The sequence below is a fragment of the Lonchura striata genome, chromosome 1 (assembly GCF_046129695.1).
Source record: "Lonchura striata isolate bLonStr1 chromosome 1, bLonStr1.mat, whole genome shotgun sequence".
Taxonomy (NCBI): Eukaryota; Metazoa; Chordata; class Aves; order Passeriformes; family Estrildidae; genus Lonchura; species Lonchura striata.
Window position 1 is genome coordinate 20317403 of NC_134603.1, and position 15807 is coordinate 20333209.

A 15807-nucleotide genomic window follows, 5' to 3' on the forward strand; every position below is an offset into this window, starting at 1 on the left:
ACCAACTGTCTTCCAAGCAGGATTGAGGACATCATACAAAATGGTCTAAGTATTTCCATCTAATGCAGTTGCCTACTAATTTTGTCCAGCATCAGTCTACTTATGCAAACTAAGGGAAAAAAAACTGTCATGATATAAAAAAAATTATTTCCCTGCATGTAAAAATTATTAATGCAAAGTAGATTGTACCACATCTAAGAAGTACCCAACCAGATTTGCTAAGTCTGTTACTTAAGCATAGTGACAGAGTAATTCCATAAAAAAGAATTTAAAAAGTAAAATATTTGGGTACTTTTTGTCATGTTGAATTATTTTAAGCATTCATACCTGGCAAATAAATTATGCTACCAAAAAAAATTGTGTGCTGTTCTTTCATAAAATGATAAAAATATTCTCTGTGTTTTATAAGTTCAATATATTTACAAGATGGCTGGTAAAGCTTCCCTATATACTCAGGAGAAACATATCTAAGGAAAAAGGTGCTTGTGGTCAGACAGACCTGCCTCGACCTCTGCCTCCTCAACTCCAGCACGCTTGTTTTCTTCATCTCCTGCTGCATTAGATAAGCAAGGGATGGGAGAAAAGCAAGACAAAAACACGCATGCTTTGTTACAAGCTGTTCAAATAAAAGAAAAACATCAAACAAAAGACATCCACAATAACATACAAACCCTCAGTCTGTGGCAGAAATTATTTTTTTTAGTGAATCAAAGATCAAATAAATTGTTGTACTATTTTTCATTTATATCTCAAGCTAATTTCAATGAGATCTTTCTGCAAGTAATGATGCTTGTATGCAGCCTTAAATGTTCTTCGTCATCAATTTCTTGCTACATTTTTAAGCACTGGAAAGCAGACAATAAGTATCAAAGCAGAGCAAACAGACAGATACTGGTAGATAATCAGTTTAAATCTTCTGCTTGGCTTTGTTTTAGTTTTTCTGGGAATAAAGCCCAAGCCTCCATTCTTAAACAGCATATTTAAAATTGAATATCAATCATAAACTAATGGACATACTTGGTATCTTAAAAAGAGAAGGAGAAACAAAGCAAATGCTTTTTCAGCTTGGAAAAAAATATCCTCAATTTGCCAGGTAATATGCTTTTTTTACCTGGATTTCAGAGTAGTTAGTATACAAAAAAAAAAAAAAAAAAACAGTTACCAGTAGTATCTACAGTTGCCTACTACATATTTAAATACTAGAGAATACTGTTGGGAACAACAGTGAAAGTGCCATTAATGATAAGAAACAGCAATATATATTTAATGTCATTAATAAAGAACCACAGCTTTCTTTTGTGAGAAAGCTCATGAGGGTAACAACAGTAATAATATTGAAGAGGGTCAAACTGAATTACTGATATACTATATGCCTGCTTTAATTTAAATGTCAATTATTTATTAAACAGCTTTGATGGGATTCAATATAGTGTAGTTTTTCAAGGCTTAGATTTTGATTGCGTATTGATTTTTCATGTTCTTGATTTCCAGAATTCTTTCCAGTTCTCTCCTTAGATGTATAAGTTTATGTTCAATTAAATAGCTCATTGAATTACTTGATTTTAGATTTAGCTAGCATGTAATAGTAATTTTAAAATTACTATTTCTAGGAGGGTATGGTTAATAGAGAAATTCAGGCTATAATCAATGCAGTGCAATGCAAATTACTCTGTGCTCAGATTTCTGCTCTACAACTCCATGATAAAACAAGGCCATTTAAATTCCAGTTGAAATCAGGACATTGAAAATTTCAATTAAAATATTCAGCAGGGATATAATCTATACAGTCAGCCTTCTCGCATAGAAACGAATGTATAGAATATGTGCCTAAGACTTGAAAAAAGCATTTTCAGTAGAGTTGAATTAGAATGTTTTTGGCATGTAGGTATCCCTGAAAGGCAAATGAACAATGGCTGCCGTAAGCATAGCTGTATGACTTCTCAGTTATTTTCTTTTCATGTCCTTTGTAGTCTCAGACCTATACGGCAAGATCTTCAAATTTCATAAAGCTGTTTAATTGCTCGTTTTGCCAATCCAAGAGAAATTTATAAACTGTGACTTCCCTTGAAAGGGCAGAACCTTTTAAGTAAGCACTTTAAACTTTGGGTTATAGGTGAAGTTTGTTCAAGTTGTTCTGTGGAAACTGTACCAATCCAAATTAAATATTTTAATACTCTTCAGGGTCTGAGGATTCTGCTGCCTCTCAGGAAAATGAACTAAGCATCCACAGTCAAAATCCAAAGGTATTTTTGCAAAATTGTAGTTGAAATCAAAACCTCAAAGTAGATTCAGAAAGTATCCTAAGGAAGCCATGTTACTGATGTTAACTAACCTATTCTGTTTACTTTGCTGTCAAGCACACAAAATGAAAGTTACACTGTGCAAGTGTGAAGGTTTCTTACATAGAACAGCCAGTACCACAGAAGTACCCACACAAAAAAGAGGATTGTGCAAAGCTCTACACTTCTATCTATTAGACTACTGTATTTGCCTAAGACATCAAGTTCATAGCCAAGTTGAAGGTTATCTAAGATCCTATCCTATATTTTATACATGTGATCAATCATTTTAATAAAACAAAACACCCATATGCCATGTATTTTTAAACCCCTGAAAAATCTTAGCTGATAGAGTACCTTGACCTGTCAATACTGATCCTCTGCAATTGCAATACAGCCACCTTTCTGTGTCTCCAATCAAACTAGGATAGGGCTATGTAAAAAACTATAAAAATCCTTTTCATTTTGCAAAATGAATTCTCATTTAAGAAATTATGTCCTAAATGAGAGAAAATCCCTTAAAATAAATGGCATGTACTTCTGTCAGCAGTATTTGAGCTTTCCTAAGCATAAGAATGTCTCTGTAGCTTCTATTCCAGACTGCATGAGTTGTAACACTACATTGTCACTATACATCTGTCTCTTTTAGAGATCTGAATACATATCAGAGAGATACAAATACTAACTAATGGTTTCTGGCTATCCTTGATTAAACCTAATCAAATATTCCTGTTAATTCCATTCATATCTCATTTAATTCTGGAAAAAGACTATCCACACCTGAAGTTAAGAGAGGACAGTTAATCAGCATTAATGTCAGGCCTTAACAGGTTCTTAAATAACTCTCCCAAGACACAAGATTGTTATGAGATCATATAATGAAAGTCTTTATGGTAGAGCATAAATAGAAAGGCAAATCCTTACTGAGCTCTACTATTTGTTATATTTCTGAGCATTTCATTTCCAAATTTTAAAGTTTTATTACATCTGTTTGGGCTAACATGAATTCTAGTTTTTAGGGTTGGGTGAATAGCTGGGGGATGTTTTTGTAGAAAGAAGAAAGAAAGGGCTATGTTTATTGTTAAAAGGAAAAGCAAAAATCTATATTAGGAAAAAGTACTCTCTCCCTGATTAGTAATTAACAAGGAACTGAAAGGGTGAGTACTGAATACTTTCACTTTATGGTTCTCCATTTTAATTAGGTCAGTGATTTCATCCTTCTGCCAAGTCAGCTAAGAACAAAGAAATATATTGTAGTCACATATAAATGAAAAAGTCACGATAACCCTTAAGAACTATAAATACTGCACTATTCAGTTCTTGTCAACTAGTGTGAAAAATACAGAACACTTAATAGTACATCAACATTTCAGTACTAAAACGAAGTTCAATTTAACAATACTTTCTACAAATGGTCATTTAAACAAGATATTTCTATCTCTAGTGTAATTTTAAAATATACAAGCAAAAGTTTAGCTGAAAAAAAAGTCCTGGCATTTCAGTAGTGATAATTTGTTAGGTAGACCCAGACATCCTTTCAGAACTTCTTTCTAACCATGTAACATGAAAATATACTAGAGTAATAAAATCTAAAGCAAAACCCAAACTGCCTAGATGCTGAGGTATAGCCTGGGTAGACAAGGCAATGACATGCATTTCAGAAATACCCAGTCATTCTTCTCAAAAGGCAAATCTGATACTGCAAAAAACACAGCAGTGGCAACCTAAGGAACTAACAAAAAATCATAACCATAAAACTCTAAACATAACTAAGGATATTGCATGGTCTACTAAGCATGGGGGACACTGATTAAAATGTTTGGATCAATACACCACAGATAGGAATGGTCCTTCATAGCTACTCCCAGGTAGCTTTCTTGAAAGCAAACATTTTGAGCTATTTTGAAATAAAGTATTCAAGAGGCACCTTCATGTCCTGGAGCAAAAACTCCCAACCATATAATAAAGTTTACAGACTAAATCTAACCTAAATAAATATTTTTTAATTGTGATCCTAATTTGGAAGGCAATTACCCAAATGGGTGGGTTTTTCCCTGTAGATTCCTTCCCTTCCATTTCTAGTCACACAGCCATAAGCACCATATTCCACATTCCAGTGAGTGCTGCCATGTAACATAAAAACACCTCCAGCAGTAAATTACTCCCTTCTTTCTACGAGTTCTGGCATTGGTACTACATTTAAAGAAAAGGTATGCAGATACAACCTTGTAAGAAATACAAATTATTCAAATGTATGCAAAATGAGACCACTGTAGGAGTCTGCAACACATAAGTTTTTCCTTCTTTCTTTTTCTCTTTTACAAAGCTGAGATGACTTCCAATTCATCATTGCCTATAAGATACCTTTAACTAACTCTTTTCATCAGTTTGATTTTAACTTAATCTAGTTGACAATAAAACCCTTGATTTCAAAATACAGGAAGTTTAACCTGCACTGCATGTTTCCATATAATACAGAAACACCTCTCTCATTTGAGTAAGGTATGTTCTGTAAGAGCAGAAAGGAATATTCTGTGACAACATCTTTTCATATTGTTATACAGCCTTCCCAACCACACACAAAAGTTTTGATTTTCACTGGGGCTTAAAAAAGGTCATTGAAACTTACTCAAATATCTACAAAACTTGCAAGTTTACTTGATACTATATTTGTTAAATACTACCATAAACTCCTTTTATGATAGTCAGTGTTTCCAATTCTATTAAATTTCAGGTTTTGTAACTGGTACTTCATTTGCCTAAAATAACTGTATGTAAAATTCAATTCTCCACAGTAAAAAGACTGCTATTAATCTTAATTATATTCTGTCACTGAACAAAGTTAGTAATCTGCTGTTCTTGCAGAGCACCATCCTTTTTAAAGGAAATTATTACTCCCTTTAAAGAAAAATATTAGAAAATCCTAGAGAAGGACAGAAAAACCTCAAAGAAGAACTCTATTGGTATTAAAATATGAGTCTTAATCATGACAGAAAATTACATAGAATGGTATATGAAAGCTGTCTCTATATGGGTTGGTATATGAAAGCTGTCTCTATATGGGTTAGGTTTTTAAGAGTGTTTACCATCTTTATATGTGTAAGTTCAATATGAAATGTGTCTTGTTAGGTGGTCACAGACATCTTTTCAGAACTACTGATACTGACTGCATCTTGAGTTACATATGATGTTTTCATTGTATATTAGAACATCAGAATCTATGGATCTGACAATTTTCCATAACCCAGATTTTCCAAAAGACTACATTTTTCAAAAGACAAAATAAAAGGAAATATTACTCAGTTTTTGAGTAAAAAGATATTTTCTCAAGTCCCAGCAGTACTTACCAGAGGGAACAATTCTAGAATTCCTACAAAAAATAGTTATTTTATGGTATTTATTACATTTCTCTCTATAGAACCTAGGATGTAAATAATAAATAAGAATTTTACCCTCTCTATCAAATACAGTAATAATATACAGCACTTCACAATTGCTGCCCTGAGGAGCTCACAGTCTAAATAGATATACTAAGCAAAGAGCAGGGAAGAGTGGTAAAACATAAAAGCATATACAGCAATGACAGCAAACATCACGTGATTAGATGTGAATATTTCCTGGAATTTCTAGACTATTTCATATAAGCAATTCACAACACATAAGGTGACAAAGAAATTAATATAATAGAGTGATGATCCGAGAAACCAAGAGCTTTCTTTTCATGAAGTTTTGTTTCCAAAATGGAAATAAATACTGTAAATATTGGAAATACTAAATTAAAAAGTCTGATGAGACAAACACAGTAATACTACATAAAGACCCTCAGTGGTATAACCAAAGACTGCAATTGATATCTCGTGGCTTGTTATTAAGTAAATTAAATGGTTTTAATACTGTAAAGTATAAGGGGATCTTTCTTTAAGGAAAAAAAATTAACTTTTTGAAAGACTATCTCAATTCAATATTTTTTCCCATAATATTTACAAATTACCTACTAATTCAGCAAATGTATTACACTATAAAATATTTGCAATAAAAACATTATTTGATTAAATGAATGGCTAACATAAAACATGTCAAATATCCTCCAATGCTTATATATAAACATGTGCCTGAATATCTGCTAATCCTGGAAATGTAAGTACCTAACTGCTGAAATGCTTTTATTTGTCATAGGGTAAATTCTAGGTTTTTTAAAATGGGTACATGTCTAGATACTTTTCTAATGACAATCATATTTAGACAGTATTATTTATATTGTCTTTTTTTTTCACGTAGAATCAAGTAAAATTTATGAGCCACAGGTCTAAAAATAAAGACTAAATCATTATGACAATAATTCTGACTATGTCTGTGCAATCAAGTAACATCAATTGCAGTTGGGTTTGTTTTTCCCTATACAGCCTCTGAAAAAAGCCTTTCAGGTGAAAAACAAGCCCTTCTTTATGTACAGACCTTCATAAGACTCTATCTCCTTGTCTCCATTGTCTACGGAAAGTCACAAAAACAAAACAAACAAACAAACAAAAAAAAAAGGAACCAAATCACAGGGGTTAAAAAACAACAAATTTTTTAAAAGATACAATATACATGCTAAGAAGGATTAAAAAAAAGGAGTGTATATGGCCATTTAGACTGATTTTGCACGGCACACCTAGTTACTAGAAACAGAAGTGTGAAAATGTATTTGCTGTCAATAATGCATTTATATACCTTTGTTTCTAAACATTTCAGAAACTATCTCCATCAACCAGTGCTTAAAGAGAAGCACAATTACAGTACCAGTAAAAAGTGAGTAATGAAATAGCTGACATTTCTTATTTTAAAGATTATTACCTGTCTTATTGATCTTCCTGTTTCAAGATGCAGAGGTTTTATATTAACATTCTGTAATACCCTCCATTGAGCCCACAAGTGATCAGCTAGGTTCCTGACTCCCAAAAGAGCCAGATTTTTGTCACTAGACAACATAGTAAAGATCATTTCCTGTGCCTGTTGAAGTCAATGACAAAACACCTACTGAATTCAAAAGGAACAGGATCATGCTAATAGTCCACCTGATTATTCATGTCAGCCAACAGTATTGTAGATATTAAAACATAATAGAAGAAAACACAGTACAAAATGCAATACCATTACCAAATCCCAGCTCTGTACACAAAAACTCAAGAGATTTCAACTGTAATGGCAAAAGAAAAACAATGAATATAATCGACCTTCATGAACAATTTGGAAATGTCATTAGGGAGAAAACCATCCACTTACTTCTCTCCAACGTCCCCTTTGGTGGGAGCTGCGGTAGCTGCCTGCCCCTTCGCCCTGCTACTGGAGTACTTGATGGACTTGTCTGGACAGACCCAGTTCGAGGATGTGACCTATGAGACACATATCAAAACAAACCACAGCCATTAAATGACAAAGTCATTCTTAAATATCGTCGAGAACTGATAATGTGACTAAGTAGACTTTACATCACTCGGGACCCTTGCAGTCCCACAGGGAAATTATTATCTCTATTCAGAAAAAGACCTGATTAAAAAGAGAAATCTCTCCATTAAAAGGAAGCCAAATTAAGGCTGAGGATGCTTCCATAAGATGCTTTTTCACACAGTCAAGACAGAAAATGTGTTGTGTGCATATTCATGTGCATATGGATAAAATAGCCACATACACATAAATTCATTCACAAGTCAAATTCAATTATCTTTACTCAGCTTATATTTTTTTTAATTACCTTTGAGTTGCAGTGAGATTACATGAATTTGTCTAAACAGAGTAATGAACTGAGGAAAGACAATGATATTTGACCCAATTTTCAGTGGGGATTTGATGATACTAACTCTAACTTTCAGAAAACGAAATAATGTATTCTGCAGTTCTGAAATAGAGAGGCTTTCCTGAACATGATTTAGACCAGAATGTGCTCATCTTTTTATTGTATTATGTTTGTTTAAGCTAAGAATAATGTATAGAAATCCTGAAAATATCAATAAGGGGTACTCAAACAGGAACAGTACAGACTATGGCACAGTAAAATGTAGTCAGAGAAAATGGTGGTTAAAATGATAAGTAATAGACAAAGTTAGTACAGTGCATCTAAAGAAACTTTTTTTTTAAAAAAATAGTTTCATTTGATGTTATGATGGTTGTTCTATAAGCAATGTCTGATGAACACAAATAATTTCTCATTCTGTAAGAGAAGAATATGATAGTTATAGAGGTGCTTTATGTGGAAACCATCCAGGATTCCTGACAAATGAGAAATCATAAACAAACGTAGTTAAATACTGTTAGCAAGCAGTTTGCAATGGTAGTCACACCATTATATCCAGAGTAGAATATAAATAGTGTGTTCACACTGAAAGGGTTAGTATCTATTGCTGCTAGTGATCAGCTAAGGATGAGGCGATACCAATTAGCTACTGGGAAAATAAAATGGTGAGCTGGTGGGGCAGAAGGGGTTTAGTCCGACTGATTTGTCTGTTTCACCTCGGTAAGGCAGGTGAAGGAGGGGCAGATCTTCCAGTCATTAATGAAGGCATCGACCTGATGAGGTTTGAGTCAGGACGCTCTGTGGATCGGGAGCGGGAGTTGGTCCGCTCTAGCACAGGACGTTGCTCTGTTGATCTGGATCTTTGATATGGCTGTCTATCTGCTGCTTCACAATTCCTGAAATGTTAGTCAAAAAGCAGCTCAGTTGAACTTTGACTTTTCTATTAGTTATAAAATATGCTGCATGATACTGGTTTGGAGCAAATCATTTCATTATATACATTTTTAGGGGGAATAAATTTTCTAAGATAATTTATTGATAACATACAGTTTTGACTTGCTCCGTACTCTTGATAAATGGGCTGAAATGTTTCCAATGTCTCCATAATGACTATCCATGCAATAGTCTGTTTCCTGACAATTTCTGGGTTAAAATATTGTTATTTTTTCAATTAATGCATCAACCTGGGAACAAAAGAGGAGCTGACATAATATTAAGTCTCAATAAAGCTAAAAACTCATTAATAGTGCAGTTTAATTGTGCATTTTTTTCATATTAATAGATTTTTTCAGATTTCTTACAGATTGCATTCTCTCTAGGGGTAGCATTCTTGTTTGTAGGAAAGTCCACAATCTAGATGTTATAATTACCATGTAGCACTGTTAACTATTATTAGACTTGGGAATGTCTGTTATATATAGGCTGGTCAATAAGTGATAGATTCATATGTGGTTCTGAGACTGTATCCAGATGAAAATCTACATCATTAGTACTTACAGAGGTTTCAACAACTAGAAAAAAATTGGTTTGAAATTCAAAAATTCTTTTAACCCACAGCCCATGGAACTGTACCAAAACAGCAGTGGAAAAAGTTATTGTTAGAGATGTAATGGGAAGAAATTAGACTGAGTAAAAGAGAATTTCTTGGTCAAGCAGTGATATCTTCTACTATCTTAGGCAATTAATCAGCCCATTACTTTCAGAAATTAATCAAGCCCCACCTTTTTTTCCCAATGCAATTGGTGTTTTCAAGGAGTAATATTTGTTAGCAATATCCTCAAATACACTAAACCAACAGAATTTAAAGAGCAAAATCCATTCCCTAATGGAGCTATTTATTAAAAACACACTCCTCCCAGCTCTCCTGGAGTAACTGAACAGATACAGAATACAAATGGGAAATGTGTACCCTTCAGGACCTTTCCTTGAGTGAAGTCATGCATTTTACAATGAAGTCAGTTAATACAATGAGTGGCTTGATGGTGATTAAGTGTAACAAGAAGTCAAATTTTAATTAATATCAAAAAGGAGAGAGACATACCACAGCTTTATTACGAAGACTTTTATGTTAGTAACAGCATTGTATCTCTAAAAGCATTGAAAAAGAATATAGAAGCTTACTTTGCCAAACATGTTTATAAAACATTCATTAAAAACAGTCTTTTCAGGCCTTCCATTAGGTCATAATTGCACTCCTAAAGCATACAAAGGACTTGCCACAGACAGATTCGGAATAATACCATACATCATGAACCTACATCTATAAGCTCCTAACAAGCAAGCACACCACAGTGAGACACAGAAATGGTAATTATAAGCTGAGGCACTAAAGATTGTAGGAAAAGTACAACAAGCCTGGCACGAAACCACAAAAAGATTACCTCACTTCTTCTTCTATCAGTTCTGTTTCTGAATAGGAAGCTTCATCAGCAAAAACATCCACTGTCTCGCTTCTTTTACATTGTTGACAGACAGAGAAACACAACCTTAGCTTTGATAGGAATGTTGTTTAGTTTAAGTAACTGTTTAAGAGATGTTTCAGTGTTATGGAAGGTGAGAAAAATGTCACCCATCTGCATCATGGTAAGAAATGACCATTGAATGCATTCTTTGACTATGGGAATAAATTCCAAGAAAAAATATTCCTAAATTCAACAAAATTACAAAGAAGAATTATATCCAGGTCTTGAAAAACCCACCCTTATCTTGTTTATCCACATATTTAAGAATATTGGTGAGCCCACAGAGACTTTTTTGGGTGTCAGCTTTTCTCCTGTCAGTGAGTAGAGGACTGCTGGAGCACCCTCTACCCTGGATCAGCAGAGTCTGGGCAATATGGTAGGGGTATCACTCTGTACTCCATTCCTTTCTCCTTCCAACAGCCAGTAGGACACAGAGAGGAACAGGTGAGTGGCAACCACATGCTTCTCATAAAGACTTCATGAGGAGTTAAGGTTCCCTTTTGTTACTCTTAAGGCCTCATTCTTTTTAGCTCTATAGGTATAAAAAGTAGTTTTTAGGCTATTAGGGGTCTGACCTAATGCCTGATTAGGAGGAAGAAGGCGTTTTTACCATTGGGATCAATACCAATGGCTTAGCAGGCAGGTTTTGTGTTCTGCAGAACATCATGGAGCAACTGCAGCTAAACAGATAAAGGCCACAAAAATGTCACACTCAGCAGCTAATATAGAGTTTGCAACCATCTCCAGTGGGCATTTCCTTCAAGTCCAAAAACAACTGGGAGTTCCCCAGAGTGAAGGAGAGGGTGGCTTTTGGCAGTAAGTCTCTGAAGCTGTGGCAATGCTGTTTTGTAGACTGAAGGATTTGAAGGCTAAGCTGAGTCCTGAGGTCAAACTGATTGTCACCCTCAGGTTCCAGGCTACAATCCTCTCACTACAGCAAATAGAGGGCTATTTCAAGGGGACAATCTTCCACTTGAAAGCTTCACAGTTGGGGTTTTACATCATACACATATGAAGAGCAATTCAAAAAATAGTTTTACTCTCTGGCCTTCATCCTTACTTATTCTTTTATCCTTTGAACAGTAAACACACATACTACATGATCCCAGTCTTCAGCAACTGTCCCTTCTATAGGAAAATTATCATTCATATCTATCATATGTTTGTGCAGTGAAACTCCTGCCCTACCACTCTAAACAATTATGCATGGATATCAAAATCTAGCCATAGTTATGGGAGGAAGTTAAATTTAAAATAGAAATTTCTAACTTTTCAGATATCATTCTTAAAGACTTATGCTTACAAATCATCTAGATGAAACTTTCTTCTTTTTTCATTACAAATTGTATCATATGAATTACTGATTTTTAAAGAGGGAAATATGGTAGTCTTAGTTAAATTATTCAACATCCATATAATATTTTAAGGCACACTATCACTGTTTACCTTTGCTAACAGACTTTTCATTCTGAAAATACAGTTAATGAAATGTCAAATAATGACCTTCTCCATCTAGTACTGACTATTGTAGCACCCTTCTACTTTTGCTAGGGAAGACAGGCATGGAAGATGGCTAATTTCCATGCCAAAGTCTGCAAGACTTGCAAGCATAGCTCTCCTTTGCTCTGAGGAAAAGGTACAGCAGTGTTTGCTTCTAAACCAAGAAAGCCAACCACTATGAGACAGTCTGAGCTCTCTGTAAGTCACAACACAGAAAGCTCTGTGAGTATTTACAGTCTAACTTCTTGTTCCAAACCCATAAAATATTAGAACTAGAATCTGATATCATTTAGGTACCACTGTAAACTCTGGTTGCTGTTGTACCTAAACAAAGGTGTTACCAAGTTTTATTTTATATATTGATTTATTATACATATATATTGCAAATTTTAAAAGTGACCTCTGTTCCCAGTGCAGTAAATAATACTTTCTGATTTTTAATTTTTCAGATTTGTTACATTTTTAAAAAATAAAAATAATTTCCAACAATTTTTTTCCCCAAAATGACTGAAAACAATTTATTTAAAAGCCCATGTCAATTTTTTACTCTGTATAAATGATGAGATCATGCCAATCACCATTTTAGCATTAAGTTTTTCTTGTAACAAAAAACTGAAGAAATAAAAATAGAATTGGTGTAGGTTTACAGTGCACTACAATTCAGCTCCTAGTGCATCTTTTTCATCTAGAAACACTGAACAGAACAAGAAAAATACAACACCACACCTTCTAAGTATCATAATTTCAAACTCCAGCTAATATACAATGGCAATACCTGTCAGTGTCTGTGGATGGCTGCTGGATTTCAATCCTTGGACATGTTATTCTTCTACTAGCTATAGGAACTTTGCTGTTTAGTCACAGACACAAGATCCTCTGTTAGCATAACATAGATAAGCATGTCTAAAACCAAATGAGATTTCTAGTACCAAAAAAATTTAAATTTGAGTCATAAATATTGCAATGAAAAATGGGAAAGAGTTGTCAAATCTCTAAAAAACCTGGTGATGAGATACGTCAGCAAATAACTTATCTACACTCATAAAGGTAAACTCATCTGCACTCATGAAGGAACTTAATATAAAATCATGTGCTGATATAGTTTTTAAAAGACAGGAATGTAAAGATTTTAGGTACTCTGGTTTAAAAAAAAAAGGTAAAGGAAGATATTTTGGTTGTTGTAATATTGTATAATGTTTTTATATATGTTGTACATATATATATATATATATACACGCATCCATATGCTGACATGATCTGGTCATATACGTATTACCCTGTGGTATATGTGATAACTACCAGTATATCTCCATGCCAGTGGCAGGCATGATGGAACTGCCACATGACAGAGTCTGAACTATTCTGCTAACTCAGCTAAGCAGACAAAGCAGGGAACTCTGCTGTGATCCCAGGCACGTTGTTCTCCACACTCCTGTGCTCTGCTGCAGCACAGAAATGCAGCAGCTCACAGCTTGCTCAGGTATCTGGGCCTGACACTGCAGCACTTCATGGCTGTTGTCAATACAGCTGACCATGCTAACACATGGCATGGTGCAATTATGAAAATGCTTAAGGAAAGCATATGCCTCTACACCTGTTGAGATTTACTCTCCAAAATATGTGTCATCACTGATATATTTGCTGAGGAATAGCAAGTCATGCTTCACATAGGGAGTTGAAGCAAGCAATGTTTCTTCCAACCCAAATTATTATATGATTCTGTGGATGCAGTTAGGAGTATATGCTAGCTTTACAATCAAATATCAATAAAACCAATAAGCAATGTAAATCCTTGGAAGACTCAAATGATGTGCATTTCAAATTATTTTAATCTGCAAGAAAGTTGTAGAGTGTTTTTACTTCCTTGTTTCTGGTACTTGCAATGTACCTTTTCACTTATATAGTCAGCTGCCTTATATAGTGTTTTGAATTTTGCCAACTACTTCTAACTTTCAACATCCTTAACACAGACTCTCAACTGACATATAAAAGAATCACCCTGGAGGAATATGCATCTCTATGTTCATGAGATGACTCGCTGAAGATCATGATAAAGCTGATTAGGATTCAAAAGCTGGGAATTCAAAATTCTCAAAGATGAGGGCTGAAATCCTCTTCTCTCCTTCACTCCAGCTCAGTTTTATAACTAAATCTACTGCAGTGATTCTCTCCAGATAATAATCTAAACTTCCATAAAGTACTGGAAACATTCCAAAATATAACACTTTCAGCTTTATATTATAAATATATTCTACAGTTTTTCCCATTTTGGAACACAATATTTCACCCACTAAACTTGAACATTACCTTAATGTATGAGCAAAACCAGGAACATGCCTGGATTTTAATTAACATGTGTCTCATGACTGAAGTAGAGTAGTATATAGTGCTAGAGGATCTGGAGAGGGAGGCAATGAAAAAGAAGAATTTCCTAGTAGAGCTTGAATATTTCAATGTAGATCAGCAGAGTACCTAGACTATAGACTAGTCAATCTAAGTACTTGTAGGCTTAAAACTAAGCATATACTTAAATGTGTCTTTTTAAAGTGCAGTACTAAATGCAAAATATGAAAAGTACTTGGTTCTTGAGAGATTTTGTGGGATTTTTTTTCCTCAGATCTTAAATGTAACTTTATTTCCATATGCACATATACATAGGCTTTTTTTTCAGTGACATTTTTAAACACCAATAATATGGAAGATGTTCAAATAGTAAATTACCACAACCAGAATTTCAACTATGCAGTTATTGTGTATATATACTTCAGCTACATGTTTATCTTCTTAATTGTTGACAACAGGTCTGTAATTCTGACCTCCCTGACATCAAGAGTTTCGTCCCTTAAAGAGACCAGGATTTCAATCCGATCATTCAAACAGGAGCAGGTGTGTAAGATTTTATCATATTTTAAGTTCTTAAATTATGAATGAGCAAAATAGCATCCAGTTTCTGTTAAAGGCATTTTCTAAATCCATTGATCTGTAAAGAATCTGATCCATTTCAGAAGTTTTTATTAAAGTGTTTTTCATGCCTTATGTTTTACTTAAAAGTCATAATAGTTCACAACAAATTATTTTATCTTTTTTTTTCTTTTGCCAAACATTTAAGGGGCTAAATTTAAATGGAGATAGAAAGTGGTAACTAATAAGTTTCTTCTTCCTATTAAAAAATAATTTTTAGATATTTACCCCTGATATTTACCTATGTTAGCATCTATTCAGGATAAAAAGAGATGAGAAGTAAACCAAGACTATTTAATATGACTATCAAAAGCAAAAGATTTAGTTACACCAAGTACTTTACAACCTTCTTTAAATGCTGTTAATTTTCAGTATGTTTCTGCAGTTTCCAGGATGAAGTAATAAGTACGGCCTTTGCTGTGCACTTAAAAATGAAGAGCCAATGAATAGTGAAACTGTGGTTCAAAAGGCTAGACAATATTTATGGTCTCAAGTCTCTGCAACTGCAATAATGTTTAGCCAAAAGACCCTCACAAATCCCTCCTCTCTAAAGGAGAGAGAAGTCCACATTAAAATATTGATGGATTCATTCTGGGTTTTATCAGATTTTTTTACATTTCTATTTAGCAGTCTCTCATGTTCTCTGTTCATACATTCACACAGGAAGAAAGTAAAAAAAAAAGAAGTAAAAAAAAAAAAGAAAATTCTTGCAAGAGCAATAAGAAAATGAGGGGGAAGCAGTAAAGTCAATTAACTAAAAGCAAGGAAAATTTGTGTACTTTCTTGATCAGAAGCCAGCTACAACTGGGAAGAACTACAGGTTCTAAGGCAC

General features: G+C 34.0%; 1 protein-coding gene across 47 annotated transcripts in view; it reads right to left on the minus strand.

The window, feature by feature from the left end:
* Window positions 1-15807, minus strand: part of RIMS2 (regulating synaptic membrane exocytosis 2) — a 447453-nt gene that overhangs the window by 124106 nt on the left and 307540 nt on the right. For 26 of the 47 annotated variants that reach the window (XM_021546524.3, XM_021546510.3, XM_077782566.1 and 23 more), the window contains 2 exons: window positions 8769-8948; window positions 7545-7654 (listed from right to left, as the gene is read on the minus strand). In XM_021546524.3, the coding sequence (XP_021402199.1) occupies window positions 7545-7654; window positions 8769-8948 (290 nt within the window). Of the gene's footprint in view, window positions 1-6734; window positions 6768-7544; window positions 7655-8768; window positions 8949-10433; window positions 10506-15807 lie in introns of all 47 variants that reach the window. The other 21 variants (XM_077782538.1, XM_021546511.3, XM_021546502.3 and 18 more) reach the window with 4 other exon arrangements.